General features: G+C 38.6%; 1 protein-coding gene across 1 annotated transcript in view; it reads left to right on the forward strand.

Moving 5' to 3' along the window:
- The window catches only part of ATP9A (ATPase phospholipid transporting 9A (putative)), a 162,178-nt gene that overhangs the window by 51,292 nt on the left and 95,623 nt on the right, over positions 1 to 15,263 (forward strand). The window contains exons 5-7 of the mRNA XM_036751652.1: positions 9,472 to 9,530; positions 11,074 to 11,125; positions 15,092 to 15,186. Of these exons, the coding sequence (XP_036607547.1) occupies positions 9,472 to 9,530; positions 11,074 to 11,125; positions 15,092 to 15,186 (206 nt within the window). The remainder of the gene's footprint in view (positions 1 to 9,471; positions 9,531 to 11,073; positions 11,126 to 15,091; positions 15,187 to 15,263) is intronic.

Below are 15,263 nucleotides of genomic sequence, written 5' to 3' on the forward strand. Positions count from 1 at the left end.
TTTCAAGTGCAAATGATGTTCTAGTTTGGAAGATTCTTTTGTTTGTTTTTAAAGACAGTTGAAGTGGGGGGGAGTGGTGGTATTTTTTTGTTGTTGACAGGAAAAAAGAAATGAAAAACTCCAAAGAGGTCACACCTCTCAAAGGCTTCTTGTGATGGTCTGCATCTTAACCCTTTACTAGTCTTGTTTCAACACTCTTTTGCCAAACTTTGAACCTAATTTTTTTCTATGAATTGTCTGGATAGAGATCTGAAAGTTCTCATCTCAGGTGTTTTCGTGAGATTGTTGGCTATTTTGGAAAGCACCAAGTTTTACTGTTGATTCCTAATTTTTGCCATTTTGGTCTTTGGATTGATTTAAAACTCTGAAGATTGCCACATGGACTTATACTCACAGCTTCTCTTTACTTTTTTTTTCCCCAGAAGAAATCTTTTTCTCAGAGTATTAGAGGGCTTAAATAGCTCTACAAAATGGGGGATGTGTGTGGCTGGGCACTAGGAATCTAGCCAATGACTTATTTAATAAGATGTTAAACATGTACATTTGTGTACATCAGTTTTTTTGGGGGGAAAAGTTCATTGTTTAAGTAAACAACAACAAAAAGTCCCCAAAGCCAGTAGTGGCATTTATGATGAAACTTTTGGTCTTTTCAAAATATCTTCAACTGTTCTATACCATGAGGAATGAAATTGATTCTGTTTGAATTGGAAAATTTCAACTTTTAACCTTTGATGAACTTTGGATGTGTCTATAGTGCCTGAGACTCTCATTTAATGCTAACCTGGGGAAATGTTCACATGCCATAGATTTACAGGAGAATTCCATTCATCACTGTCAGAGTCAGATTAAAGTGTGAGTTAAAAAGTAATACATTAACCAGGGCTGATGCTAAGGATTGCTTATGTAGATCTCTAAAAACAATCAGTGTCTTGCACATAGTGAAAAGTAGAAGTATAGCTGATGGTATTTGGGGTCACAACGTATGCCCATACATTCCAGGGCTAGAGAATTTATTTTTAATTTTTTCCCCAAGTGTTCTACACTTTGAGGGAAGAATTGCCTTTTAGTTATTCCAACCTGAGAAACATCTGGTCTCTCCCCTCCAAGCAGACAAACTACTCTTATTCTAAAGATATCACCCATGCAAGAGCAGAAGTTGCTTATGAAAGGCATTGATTTTATTTGCAAAGAAAAGGGAAGCAGAAAAATTAATAAAACATTTGCTCCTTGTTTTAAGTAAGAAGAAGTGTATGAAAACTGATGAGATGAATTTATTTTAGAAAAGCTTGTTATGGTTAATGATATAGATTGCCTCCATTAGACGTTTCCCACTTAAACCCTTAGGAAAGTCTCTTTCTAAGCTCCTGTGTGGGAGCAAACTCCTTTAAGACACTATATGCTAGTCGTTAGCTTCTAGTGAATTGAAATATTCCATGATTCAAAAGCATGGCTTTTGCAAGAGAGCTGTAATGATATTTTTCTTGTGTAAAGGATCCTTGCAGCTCTATATAATAGTACTAAAAACTCACATATAGATAACACTTTAAGGCTTGCAAAGCACATTTGTCATAACTTTACTATAAATGATGCAATATAAAGAGCATTATAGCTATTTTATATGGGACAAAACTGAAGCCTGGAGAGTTTTATTTAATTGGTCAGTTTTAGATAGCCAATAAACAGTAATCAAGACCATTTCAGTCCTGACATTGCTCTTATCACTGAATCATGCTGCCTCTGTATTATTCACATTGATTTATTTCTATTGTAAGTGGATGTGGGAGGCAGGAGAAGTAGGCATGCAGAAGAGGTACTTTGAAAATCTGGCTGTTAATTTTTCTTTTGTGAACCTGTGAAAGCCACACACTCTTGTGGTATACAAGGCAGAAAACAGTGTGCATTTGTTGTAGATAACAATCATAAACAATCACACAGAGAAAAAAACCATCAAAAATGTACTTTTAAAAATCTAGTTATAAATTTTACTCAACTGTGATATCTGACTAGGAAAAAAGTATCTGCCTCATTACTTTTGCTTACTTTTTCTTTGAGGGGGCATGTAGAAGACTTAAAAATAATGTTCAAAGTAGTGCTTGTGGGTTTTAAACTGTATCTCATGAGTTGAATGAGCTTCTCTGAGTGTTTTAGAAGTATATATTGGAGAGGCAGCTTACAGTAGTGGAAGGAGCCCTGATCTGGAATCAGGGGAACCTGGGATCTTGTGGCCCTTTCTGTCTCATCCTTCGTTGTACTAATCTCTGACCCTATTTGCTCCGCTAGTGTTTCTTCCAGGCTCTTCTCCCTCCTCCCATTCTTCCCAAATACACAGAGCTCTGTTACCAGTGCACTGTCCAAACCACAGACATCCCGCAGTGGCATCCCTTCTTTTAAGAATGGGCCATCGAAGCCTGTTTTTGGCAGCAGACATTACAGTATGTGGGGAAATCCAAATTTATTAGGATCACTGATCAGATATGCAATTCTGTTAGGCTTAACTTTTTAAAAAAGACAGTCAGGTTCTGGTGTTCTCTCTCTCTCCCTCTCCCCGTTCCCCTTTCCCTCTCTTCTCCCCTCCCCTCTCTATTTTCTCCCTCCCTCTCTTTCCCTCTTTTCTCCAACTCTTTCTCCCTCCTTTCTCTTTCTCCCTTCCCCTTCCCCCTTTCTCTTTTCCTCTAACCTCTTTCTCCCTCCCCCTCTCTGTCTTTCTCCCTTCTGGTGGCCAGTTAGCTGATGAATGGTCAGGTACAGTAGGAGTGTTTGTATGAAATGTCTGCCTGCTGGGGTCAATCAGAAACCTCTTTCCAAACACAATGGATTAAAGAGGTTTTTGTTGAGGTAGAGCAGGCTGGGCAAGGCAGAGTTCAAATGAATGGATAATAAATCAGGAGTCCATTCTGGGCGGAAAAATGAGAACTTGGCAATTAAACATTCTGAGCTAATTGTTAAATTAAAACTTGTGACTAGGCTTAAAGAAACTGAGAACAGAAGGGATATTTAGGGGTGGGACCACCGATGTAAATTTTGATGATAAAACCTTTTCATTGTTATTGTTGAGTCATTTCAGTTGTGTCTGATTCTTTGACTCCTTCTGGGGTTTTCTTGGCAAAGATACTGGAGTGGTTTGCCGTTTTCTTCTCCAACTCATTTTATAGATGAGGAAACTGAGGCAAACAAGGTTAAGTGACTTGCCCAGGGTCACACAGCTAGTAAGTGTCTGAGGCCGGATTTGAACTCAGGAAGATGAGTCTTCCTGACTCCAGGCCTGGCACTCTAATCTACTGTGCCATTAGCTGTCCAATAAAACCTTATGAAACTTATATATTTGTACTTGGGAAGGAAGCTGAGGAACAAATGGTGAGTATGGGGTTGGTGCTGTCAGGAAGAAACACTGGGTGCTAGGATTAAGGAGGTCATCATTCTACTCCTGGCTTTGTCACTAATTGGTTGTGTGATCAAAGAGAACATATACCTAGGACTGGAAAGGACCTTAGGGGTCATGTAGTCCAGCCCCCTCATAGAAGAGGAAACTGAATCAGGCCCAGAGGGAAGTGACATCTTTGGACAAGTCCCTTCTGTTCTCCGTGTTTTACATGAGATGAGGATTGAAAGAAATGATCTAAAATGATGTGTTCTTTACTACCACCCTTCCCTTCATCTCTGCCTATTGAAATCCTACTCATCCTTTGAAACCCGGGCCAAATGTCACCTCCTCCAAGCTGCCTCCCCTGATGTTCTTCCCTAATATGAACTTTTGCATGGCATTTTGCTTTTAACGAACTCTACCCTGAGATGCACCTAACACATTCTATTTTGCAGCATAATTGTGTGTGTGTGTGTGTGTGTGTGTGTGATGTTTTCCCTACTAGATTGAATGCATCATTCAATTCAGCAAATTCCATTCAGCTCTTAGTGGCTAGAGCTTTCTGCTTGGAGCCAAGAGGACCTAAGTTTGAGTCTTTCCTTGCACATTTGCTGGCTGTGCGACTCTGGCCTCTTTGAACATCATTTTCCTCACCTGTAAAATGAGAATAATAATGTATGTAAAGTGTTTTGCAAACTTTAAAGTTTTATATAAATGTAAGGTAATAATAAAAGATTTATTTATTAAACATCTTCTGTGGCTAAGACTCTGTGCTAGGTCCTGAAATACAAACATGAACAATGATAAAGTTCTTGAGTTGGGGGTAGGGGAGGGTACCTTCAAAGTACACAAATCAGTACAAAGCAAAGGACAGAAAGGAGAAATTCAGCCAAAGTGTTCTAGGAATATTTCAGAAGGGAAAGAGGTGAAGTGGCTTGCTTTCAATTGGAATATTGGGGGAAGAGATGACCTTGGAACTAAGCCTTGAAGAAAGATGGTCAGACATGATGAGGGATTGTGCTTTGGGGGATCAGGGCTGTGGCTTGTGTTTATGTATTGAAGTGGTTAAGAAAAAAACCAAAAATCCAGGACAAGATTAGAAAAGAGCAAGTAAGCAAATTTAGATTAGAGGTATTGTGTGAAGAAGGAAAGAATGTGTGGAGTAAGGTCGGGACGGGTAGGTTGGCGCCAGATTATAGAGGGCCTTAAGGGCTCAGCTGTGGAGTTTGTACTTTATCTTAGAGAGGAAGGGGGAAGGAATAAGCATTTATGTAGCATCTACTGAGTGCTAAACACTACTAAGTGCTTTATAATTATCTCATTTGATTCTTAAAACACCCCTGGGAGGTAGGTACTATTGTTTTCTCAATTTTTCAGTTGATTAAACTGAGGCAAGTACTTGCCTAGGGTCACACAGCTAGTGAGTGACTGAGGCTGGATTTGAACTCGAGTCTTCCTGACTCCAGGCCTAGCGCTCCATCCATTTACCTAGCTGCCCTGTTAGATGCAATAAGGAAACCATTAAACCTTTTTTAAACTAGGGAGTGATATGCCCAGGCCTGTGCATTAGAAAGTTTATTTTGGTATCTGTGTGAAAGATAGATCAGAGAGACAGGAGGCAGGGAGAACAGTGAGCAGCTTTTTATTACTTCAGGTGAGATGTGTTGACAGCCTGACTGGGGGGTGGCAGCACGAGTGGGTAGGATGTGAGCTAGCGATGTTGTGGAGGTGGAAATGAGAATATTTGGCAGCAGTTTGGACGTGTGTGTGTGTGTGCATGTGTGTGGTAGAATAAGGGATAAAGAAGAATAAAAATGACAGAGGTTTTGAGCTTGGGGTAGTGGTATTTCAATAGAAATAGAGAAGTTGGGGGAGTCTGGTTGAGGTCATGGGACTCTTTGAGTGTGTGGTGCTAAGAGGGAACCATGATTTATTCTTTTGTTTTCCCCCTAGTTCTTGACACAGTGATCTATACATAGTGGATATTTAATAAATATTATTAATTTGTTTTTTTTTTTGAGCAGCAGGAGTTTTACTAAAAGAAAAGAAAAATCCATCCTATAGTCTTATAGTGAGCATCTATTCGTATGGTTGTGAAATCTTTTCATGTCAGATTCTTTATTGACATGAACCATTCCTACAAAGGGAACTGTTCTTTTCATAGTCTGCCACTCTAGAGGGAGTTAAACTGAATTTTAAGGTCCCAATACTCAATGATTTTATGGGATAGAACAGCTCTATAAAGGTAAGAGCCATGCTAATTTATGTTCTGACCAGGACTGAGTGATAGAGATCCTTGTACTTTAGCTCAGGAAGAGATTTGTGGACATTCTAACTACCATGTGTTCCTTTAGAAGGCTGATGAATTGTTAATTATCATCTAAAAATGGTTTAAGTTTTCTTATAACCACAGAAATGCAAATTGGGACAACTTTGAAATATTACCTTACATTCAACAATGAAATAGTCGATTTCAGTCATCAATGTTGGGGTTGTGGGGGCAACAAGGATTTCATTCAATTAGTTTTTTCAGTCATTTTGTCAACAAGTGTTCATTAAGCACCAGCTGTGTGCCAGAACCTCTACTAGGTGCTGTAGATATAAAGACCAAAGGGGGGAGACAGTCCTTGCCCTCAAGGAGCTTACATTCCATCAGGGGAATGCATGTTCGGATAAATACAAGACATACAAAATAAGTGCAGTGTGTTAAAGGGAGTGGAATGGAGAAAAACTGGGGAAATCAAGAAAATAGTCTAAGAGAATAAGAGGAAGTTTGGAAGAAAGCTAGTGCAAAAACATGGACTTGAAGAAAGATGTCGTGTTAATATGGCCAATGGACAAATGTGATGTGCGTGATAGAGAGAAGTAATTAGCCTGGAAAGCTAGGCTGGAGCCAGATAATGAGAGGTTTTATGTGTCATATAGGGGAGTTTATATTTTAACCTAAAGGTGATAGGCAGTCACTAGACCTTGAGCAGTGGAATAACATGGTCTGACCTGTGTGTTAGGAGTATAAATTTGGCAGCTTTGTAGAGGATACATTAGAGGAGAGGCTGGCTACAGGGAGACAGATTACAAGGTTATTGAAATATTTTAGACAAGAGGTAATGGCCTGAACTATGGTGGGTGTAGTATGAGTAGAAAGAAGGAGGCACATGCAACAAATATTGTGTTGGTAAAATGGGTAAAATTGATGACTGATTGCATTTAGGGGGTGAGTTAGAGGGAAAAGTTGAAGGTAACTTTGAGGTTGCAACTCGTGGGACTAGAACAATTTTGGTGTTTACATGAATCCTTATTTTATTATCCCTCCCAACTTTGTGTCATCTGCAAGTTTGATAGGCATGCCAGTATTCGTGTCTAAGTCATTCGTAAAATTGTTAAATAGCGCAGGGCCAAGCACAGGTCCCAGAGGCAAGACCCTGGAGATCTCCTTCCAAGCTGACGTTAAACTATTGACTCTTTGGGTCTGGCCTTCCATCCATTTTAGAATCTACTTAATTATTGTATTCTTCCCCCTCCCCCAACTTTTCTTTTTCTATCCTGAGAGCTTTATAGAATGTTTTAAGAACAGTTTTATGTTTTAAGTTTTATGTTTCAAGAAAATCAGGCTAAATGATATCTATGATGTTCCCCTGATTTCCCAGGTAATAACCTTGTCCAAAAAATAAAAGGAAATAAGGTTAGTCTGGCTTGAACTGCCCTCGTGGAAGCCATGCTGACTCTTTACGGTCACTTCTTCACTTTCTAGGTATTGATTAGTGTTGAAGCAAAGAGATTGAGTCATTCATTGTTGTGATCATTTAGTGATCAAATTGATTAGAATTCTGCTTTATTACTTATATCAAAAAGCTGCTTGGAGGATGGTTGCCTCTTAAAGACGTCTCTCCATCAACCATGTTTCCTCATTTCAGACAAGAATTCTGGTTCTGATGTACTTTTGTGGAAATACTTCCAGAAAGCTCTAGAAATTACCTCATATACTCCAGGATTTGTAGCAAGTTACATTTTAAAACTTTAGCTTAATCTGCTGCATTACTGAATTTCAGTTATCAATAAATCTGAAGCCTCATGTTTTTCTTCTATACTAGATACCCATTCGCTAATATGATCTAGAATTTTACTAAGAATTGAAAGTTGAGTTCACTGGGTCATGACTTTCAGTTTCCATTCTCTTCTTTTTTTTTTTTTTAAGAAAATTAGGATAAAAGCCTTTCTTTAGGGAATGTGATAGTAAATGTGTAACAGCCAGCTCTATAGGAAAAAAATATTCATGACATACTTTTAACTTTAATCTACATTGTTAACATTTTCTCTTTCACTTTCTTAAGTCTAGACAGTCAACAAAGCAATAAATCAAGACCTTATTTGTAGCATTCGCCTGCCCATTTCCCAAGTGAAAATGTTTGCACTAACAATTTAACAGTTTTAATTGTAAGTCTGAGCTGGATCAAGTGCACTCCCACTTTCCTTAACCCTGTGGTAATTTCAAAGATCACTGACAGTGACCCAACAATTATATTTACCGGTTCTTTCAATATCTAAAGAAGTAGTTTGTCTATAATCTCATTTGGTGGTCTAGGACAGATGATTTGGACTCATGCAAAATTACTCTCTTCTCCATAATTTTTGGAAATATGATTGCCAGGCTTTGCCTTTCTTTCTAGTATTTCCTTTGCAGAACTTGAGTGGCAAAGTGCTTAGGAGGGTCATGATTTCGTCTCCTGAGCTGTCTTTCTGATCTCTTTGCCAGGTTAACACCTTAATTGCCTTTTTTTTTTGGCACCTCTTAATACCCTGAAAGTCACATCAGACTGTCTTTCCCTACTGTCTGCTAACCTTTTACCTATCTTACCAATTTGTTTTATTTACCTTGTTTTACTTTGCCTTTATAACAATCTTTGCCTTCTCTGTGAACTCTCACTCTTCATCTCTTCCATGCGCTGCTGCTTCTCCTTAGGTTCCTCAAGTCTTTCTGCCTCAGTCTCCTATTCTTCCTCCATTGTTTCCCTTCAAATTGAATCCTCCTTCAGCCGGACTCCTTCTCCACCTTCAATTTTTCCTGGAGTTCCCCAAAATGTCTCCTCCTTATATTCAGTCTTTGGCCTTCTTAGTAATTCTAAAGCCCAACAAATCATCTCCATATTTCCTTTTTCATCCCCTTGCCCATTCTTTTTTGGGGGGGGTTAAGTGACTTGCCCAAGGTCACACAGCTAGTAAGTGTGTCAAGTGTCTGAGGTTGGATATGAACTCAGGTCCTCCTGACTCCAGGGCCGGTGTTCTACTCACTGCGCCACCTAGCTGCCCCTTGCCCATTCTTTTGTACAACTCTTCTTTGGAAGTTGGATGTAGATCACAATCTTGGCTTTCTTGTTACCATGATAGAATGTTAAAGCTGGAAGGGACCTTATGATAGCTAATGTCAGTGTTGTGAGGACCCTTAGAGATCAGCTAATTTAATCCTTACATTTTAGAGAGGCAGAAACTGAGTTTCAGTGCAGTTAAATTACTTGGCCATCATCACACAGGTAGGTAGGTAGGAAAGCCAAGAGTAGAACACTATTCTACTATTGCAGTTCTTCTAAAGAGGAATGGAACTCCATGGGAAGTCTCTGCCACAGTACTAAAGCATTGAATAGCATTTAAGAAAACCTTATTTGGTGGATAAAATTCTTGCAGGGAAAGCAGATGGAACTTCAGAAAGGGACTATGTTTATTGAGGAAGAAATCTCTGCTCAAGGTGAATCTTTTCTGAGGGAAATATAAAAAAGATCACAGATCTGGAAGGACCCTTATAGTTTGTCTGGTCCAGCCCTCTCCTTTTACAGATGAAGAAACTGAGGCACAGAGAGGTTAAGCTGTTGGCCAAGGTCACACAGATAGTAAGGGGATGAGGTAGGTAGGGCTGGACATTGGGTTCTGTGACTCGAAATTCTGTACTTTTTTGTCTGTCCTGCTCTGCTTTCCATATTTAATTTGTGTGACTATGGCATGCATGTTTGAGTTTTAGGAGCACAGGGCAATAGACACTTACTCAATACTTGCTAAACTGGATTGAATTTTGTGAATGATTTGGCTTCAACCTGATGGGGGCTGTTTCTTCTCCACAGGCACAATGAAGGTGAAGAGTTCTGGCATCCAAGTGGGAGATCTTATCATCGTTGAAAAGGTTAATATAAACATGTGGCTATTGAAATTCTTCTGTCATTGTTGGCATGCACCAAGTTTTTCTCTCAGTTAATCTGAATGTTTAATTTGTGGATTGAAAAACTAATTGTGTGTTTGCCATTTAGTGTTAAATCTAATTCCTTTTCCTGGACACATTTTATCTTCCACTGTATTAGGAGGTTGGGGACCAAGGTGGGAAATTTCTGCAACCTGTGTGTATTCACTAGTAATAACATGGTGGTAGATCCAAAATTTTGACTTTCAATTTTGGTTATTTTTTGCAGTCTAGCACTTTCATTGACATAATGGGGTTACTCATCTTAGTCAGAAAGTTGCTGTTGAAGTAGGCAAATAGCCTTGTACAACAGAATGAGCATTGACTCTGGATTCGAGGGACCTGGATTCAGATCCTTCCACTACTGCTTAGTATCTATGTGACCTTGGGCAAGCCGCTTAATATTCCTGGACCTCAGTTTAGTTATCTGTAAAATGAAGATTAAATTATTTCTGAGGTCACTTTGAGTTCTAGATCTATGATCCTATGTGTAGTTTTTATGTTCAAGTTTTCTTATGTTAGTATTAATAGCCCTCCATCTTTAAATGGATATGTTTTGGCATTGTTTAGTAGACATATCTTTATGGTGAATGGAGTATAGCAAAAAGTAATTTAAACACAATGTTGGGAACATATTAAAAAAAACCAATATTTTTGAAAACTTTGCTACCTTAGTGGAGTGGCATTAAGGTGTCCTTGAATAAGCTATAAAATCTTCATGTTATTGCCTTAATTTCTTGGCAATGCATTTATTAGTGTGGGGGGTCTGAGACATGGGGGGTGGCAAGAGGGGTGGAAAGAAGTCAGGAGAATAATATTTAATCAGAGAAGGATTGTGCCTTAACTCCTTTCTGAAGAAAATGGTCATGCCCTTTTCAAAAGGATTAAAGTAGATGATACAAATGTGATTTCAGGGGAGAGTGAGATGTTTTAGACAGAAGTGCACAGCCCCCTCTCTTTAAGCTGCTTCTGTTTATAATTATACTGTATTACCGTTTCTGCTTTCCCTTCCTTCAGAAGATGACTTTCATTAGTCCTCGATACTTTTCCCATCTATTTATATTTTCCCCCTCAAAAAAAATCAAGCAAGAAAATTAGCAGAAACAGAACTAAAGCATAGGAAGAATATCTGTAGCATTACTAATAGAGAACTCCTTGGAAGAAAGCCAATAGTAGCCTTAAGCTCTAAGCTGGTGATCCTTTGATGGGAATCACTGGAGGTAATGGATGGATTCTCTGGAAGCCCAGGAACTCCCTTCCTGTGATCGGATTTCTATGGTGGATTAGTACAATAGCAGCAACTTGCAAGATTTTTCAGATTCAAAACAAAATAAATCCCTAAATCTCTGTTTGACAAAAAAGCAAACTTAAAAGAGGCTGTGGGCTTTAAAAAAATTTTTGTTGGGGGTGGGTAGCAGTGAGAGGAGGATGGTAGTGGACAGAGCATGCACATGTGTACACAATAACACTCTTTCTTTTCATAATGCAGAACCAACGGGTCCCTGCTGACATGATCTTCCTGAGGACATCAGAAAAAAATGGTAAACATCTGGGATCAATTTTGGAAATAACCATTAACCTTTCAGTGGTTATTTGGCAAAACAATAATTTGAAAATGTAACAGAAGTAGATACAATTTTGGAGTCACAGAGATGAATAAAAAACATCTTTATGATGGGCTAGCCTTTCCCCTCCCCCTTTCTTTTCTTTGTGGGGGTGATTTATGTGATGGTAGATTTTGATAATTAAAAAGATTCAACTGGCTGGACCCACATTGAGTCACAGCTGGCAAAGTCACACAGTGGCTCACGTTCCATGGAGAGTTAAATAAATACTGCCTGTTATCACTCTCTTCTTGGCAGAGTTAGGCTTAGCTTCAGGAGCTGGTGGAGGAGGAAGTGTTTCTAACATTGAGGCTTTAAACAGCAGTTGTCTCTCTTCTCCTAGAAAATTCCTTCAAGATGTGGTGATATATGGCATTAAAGAACCAGGAAAAGAAGCCTGCCTTTTTCATAAGCTCCTCATGAGTGACAGGGGCTCTGCCTCTCCTGGGCCCATCCGTTTGTTTATTGTGATAGCCTGTGTTTGCTCGACTGAACGGCTCAGCTGGCGATAGCTGCAGTCGTAACCCTTTCTCAGTGTGGCTGCCACAATTCACCCGTCTCTCTGCCAGCAGGCTTTGAAATCTTCCTACTTTAATATTTTTAAGCTGCTCTGAGTAAATGGTGCCATTTTTCCTGTGACTGGTAGTCAGGCATGATTCTAGAGACCTTTTAACCTCTGAAAGCCAGAATGTATTTTCCTTTGAGGTTCTTGTGGCCTGCTCTAGGTGGTTTGGGTTTTCCCCTTCTGTATTTTAGAAAAAAAAAATGAATAGGAAGGGGGTGGGGAAGAGGGGTTGCTAGTTAGAACTGTCTTCTTTTGACTTTGGCTTTAATACAGACATTGTGCTTTTTTTTGGAGGGGTAAACTAGAATATATGTAAGCTTATGTTATATATATATATGTATGTGTGTATATATATATATGAGAATATTTATATATATGTGTATGTATGAATATATATACGTATATATGTATATATGTGTGTGTATATATATATATGGGGGGAGAGAGAGAGAGAGAGAGAATATGATATAATGGAAAGAGTCCTAGTCTTAGAGTGGGAGGAACAGACTCTTGGCTCTCTTGCTTACTAGCTATATGACTTTGGACAAGCCATTTTACCTTCGTGAACCTCATTTCCCTGATTTGTAAAATTAGTATACTAATACTTTCACTGTTTACTTTCCAGAGTTGTTGTGAGGAAAGTTCTTTGTAAAACTTAGTGTGCTTAGTAATGGGGAGTTCTTTTTTTTTTAAATTTAATTTATTTAATATATTTAGTTTTCAGCATTGATTTTCACAAGAGTTTGAATTACGAATTTTCCCCATTTCTATCCTCCCCCCCCCACTCCAAGATGGCGTATATTCTGGTTGCCCCGTTCCCCAGTCAGCCCTCCCTTCTGTCACCCCACTCCCCTCCCATCCCCTTTTCCCTTCCTTTCAAGATAAATTTCTATGCTGTAATGGGGAGTTCTTAGTGCCATTTTGTGTTGATAGTAGATGCAGTAATAATAATAGTAATAATAGTCACTAAACATTTATTAAGTGCCTACTGTGTGCAAGGAAGGCACTGTGCTAAGCTCTCGGGATCCAAAGAAAGGCAAAAGACAGTTCCTGCCCTCCAGGAGCTCGAAATCTAATGGGGGAGACAACATGCAAACAACTGTGTGCAAAAAGGCTGTATACAGGATAAATAGGAAATAACTGACAGAGAGAAGGCTCTTGAATTAATAGGGATTGAGAAAGGCTTCCTATAGCAGGTGAAATTTTAGCTGAGACTTGAAGGAAGACAGGAGGTAGAGATGAGGAGGGTGAGCCTCTGACAGCCAGCCAGTGAAAATGCCTATACATAGATGAGCTTATAGCCCCCAATTTTTATGCAGTTACAAAAAACAATCACTTTATCCACTTGTGCAATAGTCTGCTGAACATTAAACAAAAAGAACAACAGTAAAATAGTGAAGACCATTTCCATCAGAACTCTACCTCATATCAGACGAGAAAACCAATCATGATACTACTACTACTGCCACTACTACTACTAGTAATACCTAATAGCATTTTAAAGTTTACAAAGAAGCTTCCATACATGATCATGTTTAATCTCAGTCTTCTTCTCCAGTAGTTCCTGTAGGTATTATTATATAACATAGTGCAAAGATATTTGCCTTAAAGTCAGAAGCCCTGATTTCTAATCCATTTCTGGTGCTTAGCAACTTTGTCACCTTGGGCAAATCACTTAACCTTTTGAGCCTCAGTTTCTTCATTTGTAAAAAAAAAAAAACGATGATGGACTAAATTGCCTCTGAGATTCTTTCTATTTCTAGATCTACAGTCCTATAATTCCCAACTTATTGATGAGGGAAATGAAGCCTAGAGAGGTGATGACTTGAATATGGTCATACAGCTTATGAGAGGCTCTTCTTCTCCAGTTTTCTATCTGTTATTCTGTTCTGCCTTCAGGAACACTTAAGTTCTCTCCTTTTCTTCAGAAAGCAGTTTAGGGATTCATCTTTGGTTTCCTTACAATTCTTTTTCTTGGAAGTATTACTACAAATGCAAAAAATTTAGCATGTGTTTATGTATGTATGTGTATGTGCACATACATATATGTATATATATACACACAGAAAGACACATCTCTCCACATACATGTATAATATACTTGTAACATATATATATATATGTGTATATACACACAATGGGTATTAGAAATCTTAGTTCAGTTTTTAGCTTAAAATTAGACTAAGGCTTTTTTGGGCCATTGTGTGTGTACACATAGCTAGTTATCTCTTCTTAATGATAAACATTGATCACTCTGTGTAATACAAGTACTAGAGAAGCAGTATGGGGTAATGGAGAAGAGGGCTAACCTCCTAGCCAGGAGGCCCTGGGCTTAAATTCTACCTTTGTCACTTTTTAACCTTGTGACTCTGGGCAAGTCACTTAGTCTCTGCATTGATACAGGCAATATCCTCATCTAGGAGTTCCCTTTACTAATGAAGTTACAATTCTTGTCCCTCTCCCTCTCCATCTCTCTGTTTATAGAATAATAATAGTAATATTTACATAATGCTTTAAAGTTTTTAGAGTGCTTTATAAACAGTATTTCTTTTTTTGTTAATATTATTTTTTAAATTTTGAGTTCCAACTTCTCTCCCATCCATTGAGAAGGCAAGCAGTATGATACTCGTTATACATGTGAAGTCATGCAAAGCATATTTCCATATTAGCCACATACGAACAGTATTTCATTTGATCCTCATAACTCTGTGGAGTACATGTTCTTATTATCCTCATTTTAAGATGAAGAGACTGAAGCATATTGGGGTTACATGATTTTCTTGGAGTCACACAACAAATAGATTTCTGAAATGAATTTTGAACTCAAGTGTTTTTGACTCTGCTATCCAGCTCAGTATTGGATGCACAAGGCTGCCTGTGGAATAAGTTATGAAATACTTAATGCATGACTGCAGAGTAAGGCCTTTGTTTTTAAGGAATTTATCCTCAACCTCCACTGTCATATCATTTAACCAATTGTGACAAATATATGTTTCATGGTGACTTCTGTTTAATTTGGATTGCTGAAACTACACTGTATTATGTTGTACCACAAGCTATTAGTTCAAAAATGGGTCTGTTTTTCTGGTTTCACTACTATGGTAGCAAGTCTTATTACCCTTAAAAATCTAGTAATGGGGAGGGAGCAGCTGATTGGATGTGAAGGTGGGATGTGGTGCGGTGGTCTAATGACTGTTGTCTTTGAATGGCACTGGAGAACTTGAGGTCCTGTTCCTGAGGCTGCTTAGTAGCATTCCTTATGATAAATAGCATGTTTGTTGCTTGATGAAGTGATTCTTAAGTTGAAAAAGAATATGAAATATGCGGAAATTTCATAGGGTCTTGCTTCTTGAGGACTGATCAGTTAGATGGGGAGACAGACTGGAAACTCCGCTTGCCTGTGGCTTGCACGCAAAGATTACCTACCGCTGCTGTGAGTATTTCCTTCTCCTCCTTTTATTCCTTCCCAACCTTTATTGTCCCCCACCTTTTTGACTTTCCTACTTTTAT

The sequence above is a fragment of the Trichosurus vulpecula genome, chromosome 3 (assembly GCF_011100635.1).
Source record: "Trichosurus vulpecula isolate mTriVul1 chromosome 3, mTriVul1.pri, whole genome shotgun sequence".
NCBI lineage: Eukaryota > Metazoa > Chordata > Mammalia > Diprotodontia > Phalangeridae > Trichosurus > Trichosurus vulpecula.